The sequence below is a fragment of the Haliaeetus albicilla genome, chromosome 24 (genome assembly GCF_947461875.1).
Source record: "Haliaeetus albicilla chromosome 24, bHalAlb1.1, whole genome shotgun sequence".
NCBI lineage: Eukaryota > Metazoa > Chordata > Aves > Accipitriformes > Accipitridae > Haliaeetus > Haliaeetus albicilla.
This window is the reverse complement of record NC_091506.1, coordinates 18,149,478-18,165,453: the sequence shown is the minus strand read 5'-3', so window position 1 is coordinate 18,165,453 and position 15,976 is coordinate 18,149,478. Positions and strand designations below refer to the sequence as shown.

At 36.6% G+C, this 15,976-nt stretch overlaps 1 protein-coding gene across 16 annotated transcripts in view; it reads left to right on the top strand.

Annotated features, from left to right (window-relative positions):
• The window catches only part of PBRM1 (polybromo 1), a 69,203-nt gene that overhangs the window by 11,509 nt on the left and 41,718 nt on the right, over positions 1-15,976 (top strand). For 12 of the 16 annotated variants that reach the window (XM_069812426.1, XM_069812436.1, XM_069812423.1 and 9 more), the window contains 4 exons: positions 41-126; positions 2,734-2,832; positions 4,303-4,394; positions 8,980-9,196. In XM_069812426.1, the coding sequence (XP_069668527.1) occupies positions 41-126; positions 2,734-2,832; positions 4,303-4,394; positions 8,980-9,196 (494 nt within the window). The remainder of the gene's footprint in view (positions 1-40; positions 127-2,733; positions 2,833-4,302; positions 4,395-8,979; positions 9,197-15,976) is intronic. The other 4 variants (XM_069812437.1, XM_069812428.1, XM_069812433.1 and 1 more) reach the window with 1 other exon arrangement.

Genomic DNA, 15,976 nt, shown 5'->3' with positions numbered 1-15,976 from the left:
GACTTTCAACATTAAACAAAAAAATTCTTCTAATTGACAGGATGCAAATGCGATTAAAAAAATATTTAATATGAAAAAGGCTGAAATTGAACACAGTGAGTTGGCCAAGTCAAGTCTCCGAATCAGGTACTGCAAATAGAGTTCTTTTTACAATCTCATATAAAAATGTCTATAGACATTCCCTTAATTTTGCTGTGGAGAATATAGTGGGAAATAATTGCTTGAAAAATTAGTTTATTGTTGTTTAAAAAGTTATAAATAGTAAAATAGTTTTTGGAAGGAAACTTTTTATTGAAATACTTCTGTGGTGAAATATTTCTGTGATGTACTTGATTATGAAAAACAGTGTCAGTGGATCTTTTATAACTTAAGCTATGGCCACCTTCCACCACATGTGTTTATAAGTTAATAACAGAAAAGGAATAGTGAAGAACAAGGTGCTTTGATGGGCTTTGCTTTATGAAAAATGCTGGATATTCTTGAACCTTGTTAGGAGCTGCAACATAAGAGCTCACAGTTAATTAGGTAGGGGCAGAAATATAGGAGCAAGACTGCAGGCAAAAAATATTTAGAGGGAAGTCCACATTATATAAACTCTTGTTTGAAAACCAATTTCTAGCTATGAAAAGAGGCACAGGACACTGAAGATCTGGACTTATTAATCAGTGAAGCATAGATCTGGTCTTGAACAGGCAGGTATAAAACACTGTTGATAGGTCTATTTGTTTCATGGACTGATTTTATTTAGGAAATAGCATTTTCTTCCTGTGACAATCCATAGTGTACAGAGAAGTGATGCAGTCATTTTAGATGTTCTTATCTGAAATGCAATTAGATTTCTTCTCGTATAAACTTTTTACTTTTGAGTGTTACTCATAAGTAGGTTTAGGTATTATTTGCCAGTATGGGCTGTGTCATTTAACTAAAAAAACAAAGCAATGTCTTGCAAGTCATCCAAGGAGTTAGCAAACTCTTTACAAAGTGGACTCTCTTTATGTATTTGAGCTGTTTACTGGTATTTGATGCTGGAAAATAACTGCTGTCATTTCCTGCAAAGGTTTGTATGGTACAACTGGAAACACTAGCACTCCTGTACTTTACTGAAAGGCAGTTTAAATTTTTTTGTTGTCTGAAAAATGTGTAGATGGTGTCAGTATTAAAAGTATTGCCTTGGATTATTACATGTGAAAGAAATGGAAATTACCTGATTGATCTTTACTATTTGATGCTTTGAGACATTCAACCTATATAGTGTTTTTTCTGGTTCATTTGTTCAACGTTAGCATGCTTCCCATGTTTGGGTGAATCATTGTTGGAGCATACAAAAATATAAAAGCAGAAATACTGTTAGGGAGTAATTCCTGACACATATTTTAATAATTTTCCTTCTTAAAAGTATGTGTAGATCTTGATTCTACAGACAGTGAATATACGTATGTGTTTGCTTTGCATTAACTAGAATTACTTACAGGCATAGAGGTTTTCTATTTAAATTTTGATTTTATTTTATATTTCTCACTGTGTTGGCCATTGATGAAGCTCAGGATGTCGTGCGTGTGTGATGTTTAATTTTGAGGCTTAACTGTTTTTCTTCAAAATAAAGCTGTTTGCATAAGAAGGGATGACAGATAAATCACACTGATATTTGTTAGTTGAATCCTCTCTTGGCACTGCCAGCCCATTTGCACTTCTCAGCTACCGTATTCTAGATGTTCCCTTATGTACTGTGTTCTCAATAGACCTGCAAATCCTGAAGTAATCTGAATGTCAGAGTAATTGTCAGCTCCCCTCTTTGTTTCTCTAACTTGGCAAAAAAAAAAAATTATAATGCCTGAAGCAGGCTACAATAATATTGGGCTGAATGCAAAAAAAATTGGGGTGAGGGAAAAGTATCATGAAAACCAAACCTTTCACCTGCTGTTCTGCATTTCACTGGTTGCTTTTTTTATCAAACCATTATGCTTTTTGTATTCTTTCTGCTGAATCTACATCACTGAATCATTATTTTTTATTTAAATTCCTAACTGCTTAATTGTCTCAAAGGGGGGTCTCCTTTACCTGTTGCTGATTTTGGTAAAATACCCCCATAAGTTCATTTAAAGTTAATTTGCTATATTTTTCTTCTGAATTTACATCTGTTTTTTTTGTCATTGGTGGATCAGACTCAAATTCATCATAATGCTACTAACCTAAGTTCTATAGACATGTTGCCTCTGTGTCAAAAATCATGCTTTTCTATTGCAGAGTTCATTGTATCCTTTGTCATACTAAATTGCTCTTTGTTGGTGCATTTAACTGTCCTCCCTTAAGTAAAGTGGCAAAATAAAGTTGCTCGACAATATGCACTGTCAAGCAGCTTGACAGTGATTTTGTTAAATATTGATAAAACATGATTGGATCTGTATGATTAGCTTTACCTGGATGCTGAGGAACATTTTGTTGGCTGCTTTCACTGCTATTGTAGGCTGAGCTTTGTGTATAGCTATTAATCCTCAATCTAAATGTTACCTTCCTCTGACTTTATAAACAAAATCGATATTAATGCTGGGGCACTAAAAGTATCTTAGTATTACTTTACTTTTAGCTTTAAAACATTTTATATCTGTCTCTGAACCTTTTGGCTGATCTATCAAAGTAATTCTGTAAAAAGCTTTATCCTTGCTGCAGCTTTTCTTGGGTCTAAGGTGGGCCTCTTTTTTTCCCCTTTCCTTGGCTTGTCTCTTCTGCCTTAAGGACTCCATCAAATTTGACTGCTTCCAAGCTGACAGGTCCTTCCTCACAGGGTAAAGGCAGTGTTGGTGATGAGAGAAATTCTTCTAACAAATATTATCGGTAAGTAAATTGTGGACTCGGAGGAAAAGCTGGGTCGTCATCATATGGAATTAATAAAACTTCGGGGGTTTTTTGTTTGGGTGTTTTTTGGGGTTGTTTGTTTGTTTGTTTTATTTGAGAGTGCTCTTCAATATTGACTCAAAGACTTTTTAGATTCAAATATATTTCAGTCAAATATCTATTAAGTATTATTTAATGTTACTTTGCTGTAATTACTCTTCCATGTTTGATTTTATATTTAACATTGCAAAACACCTGTTGTGAAATACTCTGTATGCTATTATTTCCTTAGAAATGTTCTGAAGAACAATATGTTAAGCTTCATTACAAAATAAAGCAGGTGAAAAAAACCATGGAATGTGTTGTAAACCTAAAGAATTATATTTGGAGACTAAAAAGAAATAATAAGTAGGACTAAATAATTAAGAGATGCATGGTGGAAAACAATGAAGCCTGTAAAAAGAAAGTATTGCATTTGAGATGCATTTATGGCAAACTTGCTGAGTAGACTGGGTTACTGGAGGCTTTCTGGTTTGTTCTTTCAGTCAACAGTTGAGAATTTTGGTACCTAGCAGAGGCCTCGTGTCTACAGTCTCTGGGTTACTGTCTTGAAACAGTACTACTCCTGGTCAATTCCCTGTGTGTATACTCTGAAACCATGGTTTTACACAGCAGCTGCAAGGGTGTTTAAGGGATTCAGCATTTGTACAGAGCTGGTGTCATTTTAAGCAACCCATCTGCTTTTTGCCAGTCTTCACTTTGCTCCCACAGGGCAAGGCTGAGCCCATTGCTAAAGGTGCTTAAAGAGCTGACATAGTAAAAAAGCAGAGATTGTCAGGCATAGCCTACAGTGTGGGTATGAAATGCTGTGGCCCAGGTTTGGGACAAAAGGGAGGAAGAGAGGGATACTGAAGAAGTCTGTATGAGACCATACCCAGCATGGATGCTGACTTATAGAAAGCAGAGGAAGCTGCTTCACATACAGGCGCTCTGTGTGCTGAAAATGCCTAAGGTGGGGATGGGGGAATGGGAGGAGATAGCATATACCGCTTACAGTGTGCTGAACTCCTTCATGTAGACAAATCCCTATAAAACAGGATCAAATAACAAAGTTATTAATTGGGAGGGACTTATTATCATCCCCCTTCTCCCCCAGTAATTCAAATATTCAAGTATTCAAAATAAGACAGAAGATAGCTAGCTTGAGCTCTAACTTTCTGATTGTGTCCAGTTTTTCAGTCTGATGGACTGCCTCTTAAAATAGAGGCAGACTCATGGGGTCATTAACAGTTTCTCTTGTTAAGGGCTCCAGTCTTTTCTTGCATAGTCGTGTCTGTATTCTGATAATGTAGGCAACCGTCATGAGCTTCACTTGTTTACTTACACACTCTGAGTGACTGTTAATGGTTAACATGATAACCTTTTTTTTTTTTAATTTTGCACATTTTTTTAACTTTTTCTCTTTTATAGTAACAAAAGATCAGCCCAAGGGGATCGTTTATCAGCAATAACCATGGCATTGCAATATGGATCAGAAAGTGATGAGGATGCAGCTTTGGCTGGTAGGAACTGAAATGCAGTTTCTCTATTTTCTTTAATTAAAATGTTTGGAATAAGCAAAACTGTAGAGCTCCCAATACATTCAGATATCTTTGTTTCAAAAATATTTTGCGGTGTTTCCAAACTCACCCTGTAATTCTGTTAAATCCAGTCCCTGTTTCCTCTTAAGTACAAATTTATAAATGTACAGCTGGTAAGACAGGGTAGGCCAAACTTGTTTGCATGTTTTGAATTTAGTGTGTGTGTTTCCAAGTATACTCATGCAGGCTTTAGGAAACTGTTGCTTGTTTTTATTCTTTCGGATATGAAACAGAGGAGAAGACACTGGGTGCTCCTTGCAGTGAAGGAGATTTATAGCACTGCAATTGTTTGAGAGAAATCTTGTTCACACTGGCTTGTTCTCTCTTGTGCCATTGGGTTTTCTAAGTACCTGTCAGGTTTTATTTTTTTAAGGTGAAGATAATCTATATGAGGTATAAGGATAGATTAATGTTAGAACTTAATTCAGAAATACCTGGTCTAGCCTAGCAGTCGTGAAGTCTTGCATGAAGTTTTATGTTAAAACAAAAGCACATAAAAAGGCATACCTTCATACAGCATCCTTAGTTTCATACTAAGCATTCTTTAGCATTATACTATAAGCATATATGGTGTAATGTATGCATTATAACAGATATTTCAGTATTGGTCATAAATTGTTATAGGTGGTTGTCTTTTAAGTTAGCTTGCCTTGATAGTTACTGTCTCAGTAAATTCCTTGCATTCATCTCAGAGCAGGTTTCCAAAATGTTTTTGTACGTATACCATTGTTTTATTTTTTTGTTTACATTATTTCTGCATTGATGTGAAATGATGCATCGCTTCAATATATATTTTTGGGGCATTTATTTCACACCTGATAATTGAACTGTACTCACCACTGTTTCCTAGTGGATGGATATGCTGTAGAATTTTTTGGATCATTTTAGATCTTGCTGCAAGCAAAAGCATTTTTATTCCTGGTTAGTCCAGAGTTCAGTTACTGCTTCAGAGCAGCTGCTTTCTGGGAGGTGTGAGGAGTATTTATTAGCTTGGTTCAGTGTGATTGTTAGCTGCTATTTTTGCAAATTATAATTCTGTAAAAATGCATAGCTTTTTACATTTTTGTGATTTCAATTCTTGAAGTGATTTAACTGCTTTCAGGTGCCACCTTTGCTATAGACATTACTGTCATTTTCATGGAGCCTTGCATAAGCATCTGAGATTTTTGCCTTGCTGCTGTTGAAGCTCTATCTTTATTACATTTACCTAAGAGGCAATGTCAATTTTTTTGGCAGACATCTGTCACCTGTAAGATTTTCTGTCCCTCCAATGCACTACTTGGACATCCCTATGCTTTCAGTCTCCACATGAAAAGAATTTTTATTTAAACCAAGTGGTCTTTTTATTAGTTGCTCTGGTATCTCATATTTTTCCTTCCTCTAACACTTGTTAAAATAAGTGAGAACTAGGCTGCATGACTGAAAGTTAAGAGAACTTTCTCCTTCTCGATACAGAGAACTAAATCTTTATGAGCTTCTTTGATTGCAGCAGTTGCCTAAGCAATGAAAAATACCTGTTTCCAACTTGGAGTTTATCCTTAGTTTCAGAGGGTGTCATGGTGTGATGGAGCTTGTAGAAGATTTCCAGCTCAAATGTACTTGGACACGAGCAGCTTCTGCAGCTCCTTTGCTCCTCATTATAAATCTGTAAAGGCAGGCTTAGATGGTCATTATTTATTACTTACAAATAAGTATTTCATTTTGTAATAAAGCTATTTTATTTATTTAATTTAGAAATGCTTTGAGACTGGATGCTGCTTTTGGTTTTACGAGCATCTATCTTCCGTTGGATTTAGAGCATTCATTTTTGTCTATGTGCTTTGGGACCAAAAATGAGACAGTATTTAAAGCGAATCACTTACTGAGTAATGACTAATTTTCTTTCATATACATTCAAATGCTCTCCTCTTTGCTCTTTTTCTGCCTCATCTCTGAGTAAGAGTACATGTATATGTTATATGCATTTATATCTGATAATAAAGCTCAGTTCACATTGTAAATTAGTCGGCTTCCTCCTTTTGCAGTGGAGTTAATTTAACATCACTCCATTATGAAGCTGTCCCTTCGTTAGGAAACAGTCACTGTGGTATGGAATGAACAGCAGGAAATACATTTTGTTTGGGATTGTTGAATGGCATATATTTTGTGGTTATGGTATACTGCGGGTGGTTTTTTTCCTGTATCTGCTAACTATAGTTGTGGTAACAGCTGCATGAAAAGGGGAATAACTGACTGTTACTCTCCACTGCCAGCGTGTGCTTGGTGGGGATATGGGACCTGGTGCTACTGCATATTAAAGAATCTACAGTCTTGCATTAGATTGTTTGTTCCATAGCAAAATATGGATTTTTCTGTCTTCTGATCTGAATAATACATTCTTCAGTTCTTAAGAGAACAGTTTTCATATTGGCAGAACACTATCATTTTCTGAGTATGTGAGAATATATGTTTGACACATCGCTTTTAAAGAACATATACACATCAGAACGAAATGTTTATAGCTGTATTACAATATTGTATAAACACTTTCCTTTTAGTGCCTGTTTAATTTACTGAGATTTTTATTTTAGGGAGTGCCTTCTCCCTAAAGTAGTGTTCTAGTTTTAATACAAAGGAAGTACATTTCTCATTTAGGGTATTGAACTGCTTTGTTGCTGGCTGCCACGTGTCAGAGAATAGCAATATACTTGACTAGTTTCTTATTTTTTCTCTTTCATAGAAACAAGTTCTGCTTTTTCTGTTTTGTTTCTTACTTTTTGATAGAGCACTCAGAACCGAACTGTTTAAGTAAACAAAACCAAAGACAATATTTTGCTGCATAATCTATTTTGGAAACTTACTTTACCTGATGGCATTCTCTTAGCTGTTAGCATTTATCTCCATGTTCAGGTTGATATGTTAGGTACAGGAAAACATAGTGCTACCTCCAATCTTTTGTTTCTACCCGAGTTATTCTGTCCAGCTCCTGCTTTGCTGGCTACTGTGTAGTAGATGCTACACCATTAAGTGATGCTGATTGGCATTCAGATACATAATTAGGATAATTTTGAGTGTCCTCCCTGAATCAGTAATGAACATCTTCATTGTGTGTTTGCATGTCTACTGAGGTCTGCTTGTGTTTTAGCTTGCATCTAACTTGTCTGGTAGGACCCATGCGTCATACACTCACACAGATCTGCAATGTCAGACTGCAGAGGAAAAATGATAGTACTATGTTATGCAGTCAGTGTCCCCTGTCTTTGTCATCATTTCAATATGTCTTTACTGAACTTGGATAGAAAGCTTGAAACATTGCCAGCCTCCACTGAGCAATAATGAAAATGCCAGCTGGAAACTTGGCGTAAGTGTTAGAGAACTGTCTTTTGTGTAACTGAATTACCCAGTGTGTTGTCTGCCAAGCTTTCCTTCAAACTTTAACTCATGAGAGGGGAAAAAGGGTGAACAATTTAACTCTAATATGTGCAAAACCACGTAGATTTTGTGTTATGCATTTTTGCAAGGTACAAATGACATCATTTGTGTTAGTGAGAAGCATGCAAGGGTTTGCCATTTATTGCTTCCCATCCTATATTTCCACTACCAGTGTATTTTCATTCCTGTTGTGTTTCTGTTGCTCATGTAATGTTTCTTCCAATTTTATCTGCAGTGTTAGTTCTTCATAGCATTTCTTTCATTCATCTTAATCATGAAGCATACACATATGCTTCATATAGATAACTAGAAAAGTTTACTATAACATTTGTAAATACTTTATTATGAAATGTTTATGCTAATTATTTAACAATTCTAAAATATTTATTTCTCCTTCATTTTGCTGCATATATTAGAAGTGTACCTTCAGGCTTTAGTGTCAGTTTTTTCTGCTAAACTTCACAGTTTTTTAATTGAGCTGTGATTAATATGGTCTAAAGGGTTATAGAAGTTTTGAAGTCACCTTTTCAATATATGTGCAAAAATTCATTTTTAATTTGGCCATTTTGCTCAACTGGCTAGGCACCTTTGAAAATTCCAGACATAGTTTGTCAGTTTGTATTCTTGTAGTGAGCTCTTGTCAGATAGCAGAGTGGTAGTAGTTCAATATACAAATATATTTAGCACAAATACTAGTATTAATGGCTTGATGGGTAAATAAGGACATAGCTGTTGTATAGGTAGTGTGTGGCTGAATAGTCCTGTTATGTAGTCTCATGTATGAACACTTCTCAGCACTTGTAGGTGGCAAGGGTGTATTACCAGTGACAGAACTGAAGTCTCAATCTGATAAGAGAGATTGCAATACCTAGATAAAGTGCTTTTTTTTTTTTTTTGTTAGTTTGAGGCTTGTAAGATATATTTGTGATGTCCTTTTCTGAGGTATGAATCTGACTGCCAGAGAGTGGCTGAACACCCTTGATTGAGGGACTGGCTTTTCTTCTGTTTTAGATCTTTATCCACATGAAAAGTCAACCAAAAAACCCACTCTGAGTTGTCCTGCTGATTTTCCTGTTTTTCCTTTCTCTCTGTGCAGCTGCTGCTCGTTACGAAGAGGGAGAATCTGAAGCCGAGAGCATTACTTCCTTCATGGACACTTCTAATCCTCTTTATCAGCTTTATGACACAGTTAGAAGTTGCCGAAATAATCAGGGCCAGCTCATATCTGAACCCTTTTTCCACTTGCCCTCCAAGAAAAAGTATCCTGATTATTATCAGCAAATTAAAGCACCTATTTCATTGCAGCAGATCAGGTAAGAAAACAGAATGCAAACTCTTACCTGGTGGGAAACTATTCAAGGGTTTCTTTTATTTCCAGAATCCTATCTGGTGGTCAAGTTGTTGATACCTGATGCAATGTATACCGTCATTCCTCTACATTTGGTTGCTTCTTGTTTCAAGTCAGTCTACATCAGTCTTTTGACCATCTTTTACAGATGGCTGCCATTGGGTTTATTTTCCATGGCGTTTCATTTGTAATGTGCCTGAAAGGTTGCCATATCAATAATTCTGAAGGCTAGGTGGGCAACAGAGATGAAAGCTTCTGCGGAACCCCCCGTTATTTTCTTTCCTTGACCCTGATGGCTTGGTTACCTCTTACTGCCATGTTTTTTTAAGTTAATAGTCTTCAGCAATGTGAATTGTAGAAAGGTAGTTGCAATTATATTTCTTTTGTCTAGGTCACAGTATAACTGTGGAGAATAATTATTTGCATTCATGATGTAGCTAGTCTGGACTGAAGTAAGCAGTACACCATTTATAAATCTGTGAGCCATGAAGCGTTCATCAACTGCCAGAGCACAGTTGTCAGATTAAAAACCTGAGTGAAAAGAAGTGAGCCATATCTTTCTTTAGTGGTCCAAGATAAGCTAATATGATGGATATGTGTCAGGGTCCTGAGTGCATTAATAGACCTTAATGGCACTGACCAGCCTCGGGTGGCCCTGGCCTCCTGCTCAGTGGCCACTGGGGCTCCAGTCCCTGCCTGAGCTACACTGCAGGAGTGCTGGTCCTCCAGCTTTAGTGAGCGAGGATTGGACCCTAACACTCTTCATGGGTTTGAAATCCACTCTAATACATAGGTCTGTTAATTTTAGTTATACTGTAATATTTGATAATATGATCTGCTAGACAAGGTAACAAAGCTGGTTTTTTGGTTTGGTTCCCCCCCCCATCGTAACCTGTCAGAGGGTGTTTTGCATGTGCTGGGGAGCAAGGATGGAGCTCCCACACTGGTTATCTGTCTGTCAGTGGCTTTAAAGCATTTTTTCTTATCTCATAGTACAGCTGTTGGCTTGGCAAAGAAAGTGTCTTGTCTTGAACGAAGCACAAAATGTACTTGATGGGAAAAAAAAAAGTGAAACTGAGAAAAATCATTGACAGTTGTCAGGAAGCTTTTTGTCTGAATGTACCAAAGAGTATCGGCTCAAATTATGTATAAATGGATTTAAATGGGAGAAACTTTCCATTAAAAATATACTTGATATCAGTTATAGGACAAATACTTTGCCATAGAGAGGCAGCTGTGTTTCTACTTTCCTTACAGTTTAAGCAGGTTGCATCTGGCTATGTGAGCAGTACAGAAATTCCATGCCAATATATGAAGACCTGTAGAAAAAAATGACTTACCTTATTGCCTGAGAGCTTAGAAAATAAGAAGGGACAGTCTTTTTAAAAATAGTGTTTGTAGCTTGCAAGTTAAAGTACGTATTTATAATAGTCTAACTTCTTTTAGCAAATTCTGAAATTCAGCTGTTCTTTAAATTAGCACATAATCATCACTTTTTTACTATACCTAAAAAGCCTTGAAGTCATGCATATGTGTACTTAATTGATGTGCTTTAGGGAAAACTGAAGCTAGCATGGTTTTACTGATACTGCAAATATGTCTTTAGGTGTTCAAAACTGCCACTCCTTAGGGGTGGAGGTTTTTTGTAGTGGATTTTTTTGTTGGTGGTGGTGGGGTTTTTTGTGTTTTGTATTTTTGGTTTTTTTTTGAGGTGTACTTACAAAGAGCATGTCTTCTGTTCACAGATGGGGACAGAAAAATTAATTGTCCAGGTAAAGTTGAAGGTGTTGGGAGTGAAGTCTGGCATTCCTGTCTCGTATCTGTTTTGCTTTGGCCTCTGGCTACCTAAGCTATCCTGCCAGAATGAACTGTGAAATGTGTGGCCCTTGCAAATTTTATAGCTGGTCATGTGTTTCAGGAGTTTGTGTGTGTTAAATGCAGGAAAAGCCTTACAAAATAATATATGATTTCTAGAGGGAGAATATGGGTATGTTTTGTTTTAAAGGGATGTACATTATACCTATCCCAGCTTCTCAATCACTTTATGAACATTATAAACCTCAGTCATTTGAGCTGAGTGCTGATCCCGAGCCGTTCCTGGATGTGGGAGGTAATCCCCACATTTAGTTTTACGTTTTAGTTTTCTGCTAGTTTCCTCAGACTTGCTTTTTACAGCATCACAGAAGAGCTGAGGTCGGAAGGGAGATCATCTGGTCCAATGCCTGGCTGTAGCAGGGTCACCCAGAGTCAATTGCCCAGGGCTACATCCAGTCAGGTTTTGAGTATCTCCACAGATGGAGACTCCACAACCTCCCTGGGCAACCAGTGCCAGTGTTTGACCACCCTCACAATAAAAACTAAAAAAAGTTTTGTTTTTTTCTTCTTTTTCTTGTGTTCAGATGAAATTTCATGTGTTTCAATTGTTCCTGTTACCCTGTCAGTAGGCACAGCTGAGATGAGTCTGGCTCCCTCTTCCTTCCCTCCCACCAGGTGTTCATACACACACTGATGAGACTCCCTGCCTCAAACAGGACAAAACTCAGAGCTGTAGAACAAGAAAATCCTATTTAAAAAGAAAGGCATGACACTGTGAGGGCTGTGACTTTCAGATGTGATAAAAGTGCGTGGTGTGGAGGTTATTTTGCAAACTTAACGTAGCTGGTGAGAAGTCATTCTGTAATTATAAGTGACTGGAAGAATAGTCAGGAAATAATGCTGGAGAATTTGTTCAGTTACCTGGTACATAAGTGCTAAATCCTGGCATGCTTACAAGAACTCTGTTCCTTATTAAATTTTACGGCATTAGTAAGTATGATCCCTAAGGAAAGTGGGCCAGGCTTTCCTGCACCAGAGGAGGGAAGTGCTTCAGGGAATTCCCTGGCAGCAGTTCTCTCCTAAAACACAGGTGAGAGTGGTGTGGGTGCACGAGCGCTGAAATCTGTATCTTCTTTGGCACGCCCTGGTGTCTTGCACTCCAGGAAGCTGGGGTTATAGTTGAGGTTTAAAAAAGTGCATGGATCCAGTGTAAAACACAGTTGGTTTTGTGTGATGTCTACTATTTGGGGATTTGAAATGCATTTTTCTTATGAACGCGCATCCTTTTGGACAATGGTCTGCAGCACAGGAATCTAAACACTACATTTCACTGCACTGGGATGTACTGAGATTCTCCTGAAACTGTGAGATTTGTAGTGGCTCTTGTTGCCTTTGGATTAATTATCAATTATTTGAGTTGAACTTATAGTAAATAAGATCACCTGGTCAAGCATATTTTGCCTTATAATTTAACCACATCTAGTAATATGGCAAATAAAGGAGTGGAACTTATTTTGAAGTAATGGAGACTTCTGTCTGGGTTAAAGCCTGAATGGTTTATAGACATATTTTTTTCTTTTTTTAAATAACAGAGCTTAAGCCCATTACAAATTAAGTTCTTAATTTAAATAAAATTAAAATTTACATTAAGATTTTATTATTACATTGACTTTGGAAAACTAATATGACACAGTGTTTCAGTTTGCTACATTTATGAATGAGCCAATTGGGAAAATATTCTCTACAGAGAAAATAATGTCTCTGTAATACTTAGAATACCTTGTAAATTTTCACTTCATCTGAGATTTAGCAGTTCTTTCATTCCTTTTTCACTTAATATAATTTAATATTTGTTGAATATTGTACATTTTTTAAATCTTCTGTGGAACCAATTTTCCTACCTTAGCAAGTATTTTCTGTGCATATTGTACGTAAGGCCTTTATAAAATCACAGGTTCAAGTAAGCAAGGTTCCCAACGTACTTTGTAAGATGACGACTGTCATTCCTCAATAGGACATTTGTCAGATGCCTTTCTTGATTGTATGCATTCATTGTTACTGTTTTTTTTCCTAAAGAGGCAGGACTAGCACTTCACAATTTCTGAATAAAAGAAGTTACATGATAACTGCTTTTAGCCATGTGTTTGAATTTGTTTTCTAGGAATTTTTTAGGCATAGCATATGTCTAATAAGATGGATCTTTTGATCATATGGAGAGAGTATCTCTCATCTTCAGTTCTTTCAGATATTCCACCTGGAAGGGCTGATGAGTTTCCAGTAGACCTTTTAGGGAGTTGAGTGCCAGCTTACTGTATGTTTTTTTAATTACTATTCTAATTTTGACCAAATTAAATGTCATGCCAGTGTTGTTTTGGGTTTAGTGGCCTTATGAAACCGTAGCCTGCCTTTTAAACTACTTTTTTTCCTCATTTTGCGAAGATCATTATGTTTAAAAAGATATTCTTCCAAGTTTTACTCATGCTTTCAGATACAATTGTATCACTGTCAATTGTTTCACAGAAATTTCTCTTGGTTTCTAGTGTATAAGTTTAGTTTGTATTATGCTAGCAGTGACTTTCTGTAGAGCCGTGGATTTGGTTGGTTTTAGCCTAGCTTTGCAAAATAAACTGATGTTTATAAAATTCTTTCCTTCCAAGATTGGAAGGATGGCTTTTTAAAAATTTATTGTGAAGCTGCATTTCATGCTCTAAATCCAGAAAAGGCACAATACTTGGAGTTCTGCTGAGTTTGAGTATAATTAAATCTGTTCAAAGTACTTCTGTGAATAACTTTCTTAGTCATCCTATTGTTTGCTGACAGCAAGTGCATTGAAGAGGATGGTAAGGTAGGAGGTTATTTGCAGACTAGAACAGGATTGCTTTTGTGCCGATGCATTTTTTCATTCTTCATATGTGTGGTTGGAAGTTGTTTATCTTTCCAGACCATATGGGCTAAGTCTTTATTTTTACTTTTGTCGTCAGGCCTTTCATGAATACAACTGTGAATCTAGGTTGTTTGCTTAAAGTCAGATAGCCTGCACCTTAATTATTTGGTGTGGATAAACAAATGCTGATAGAAGCAATATTTTATTTCCTGGTAAGATAATTTGAATGATAGCTCATCCTTCCTTTTTAAGGCAATGTTTCCTCTTCCTCTTGTCTTCTGGCTCTGGGTTAAAAGTTAAAGGAGTAAGATATAAGCTGCTTTTCTTCACATGTGAGCTACTGTCAAGGTCCTCACCTTCTCCATCAGCCTAAAGATTTTGTTTCTACAGGATCATGAGAGAGCAGAGAATCAGTGCACATAGATAGTATTTCTAGGACTAATGGCAACTTATGTTTTTTTTTCTGCTTTTTGCTGCTTGAGGGTTAGACTGCTGCATTGTAATATGCATAGGTCACTGCCTAAATACATACAGATGAAGCTAGTATAGGATACCAAGACTATGTGGAGTAAGTGGTGTATGTTTTTAGATGAAGCATGTGATAGTGGTGTTCTGGGGTCTGCATGAGCTACCTCTCTGCCTCTGGGAGGAGAGGTAAACCAAATCCCAGGCTTGTTAGTGTCAAGTGGCTTGGGATCTGCTGATATGAAGAGTCACCAGTTTCTTTTACCATATCATGAAATCATACAGGACTGATTTAGAGTTCTCTTTTTGTAAAAAGAAAGTTGTTGCAGGCAGGATATAATCCCTAGGAAACACTATTGCCTTGCTTATTCTGCCTGCACCTTGCTTTGAATTTGTTCTGCTTCAAAGGATACGGCAAATTCCGCCTTTCCTCAGTTTGATAAAACTGGCACCTAAACATAGAGAATTTCATTGATCAGGATATGTTACTAATTAGTAAATCTGATTTATAGTATCATGCTGACAGTGTTACTTCATAGATTCTGGACTTACAGGTGATAAGGATATAGAGTTGTCTGTTGGCTTTAATCTCAGGAGGATGGTCATTGATGCTGAGTTTTTAAGTCAGTGTAATCCTAGACCTTCAGTGATTCTTTCACAGCAGCTTTAAGTTGGGTACAGAACAACTCCAGATAAAGAGGAGTAGTACCAAGTGGTAGTAGGTAGAAACAATCTGAACTGAAGAAGTGGTGCTTCAATTAAGAGGTAGTCCTTTAGGTTACTCTTTCAGAAAGCTGAATCCAGACCTCATGCAACAACAATCAAAATGTGAACTTGCAATTCTGTAATTCTAATTTAGTAAATTAATTTGAAGACTAGAAACTTTTACAGTTTTTATTCTTCCTGCTGTCCACTCTCTTAAAACTTGTTTTAGTTCTCTGGAAGAAGGCAACCATGCCAGAGTTGCACAAGAATGTTTATAAAATACGTGCTACTAATATTTAAACAAAATTTGAGCCAGGAGTTGAAAAGCAGGAATGTTGCATACAGACTTGCTTACTTGCAAAAGGATGAACTGCAGAGTAGATCTTGAGAGGACTTTATCCCAGCTTGGTTGTTATGATTTCTGAAGCATGATTCCTTGTCCTCCAGCAGTTGCCTTTATCAGTAAAAAGCATTGAGACATTTTAGACATTTATCTTAAGTATTTAATACTCAAATCTAAGGCAGTTTGGTAGTCTTTACTTTATTAGATTCTTAGTTAGAGCCTAATTCTGCAAAATCGTCACTCTGTGTTTCCACTCGGAAACAAATTATGCTGATACTGTCTACATCCAAGGGGAGAAAAAAAATCTGTTGGGTCAGCATTTCTCCCCAGTGCTGCTCCTTAATTGATTTCTACACAGGATTTGCTGCTTTTTTTTTTATTATTAATTTTTTAAAATGTTCTTAATCTCTAAAGTAGTTTAGCTGACTTGGATACCTTTTTCTAAGATGCAGAATTGCCTTTAGACATTATTTTTGTTTTCCATTAATCCTTTGAAAGTTTGAGTCTATTTTATAAACATCTGTAATAACATC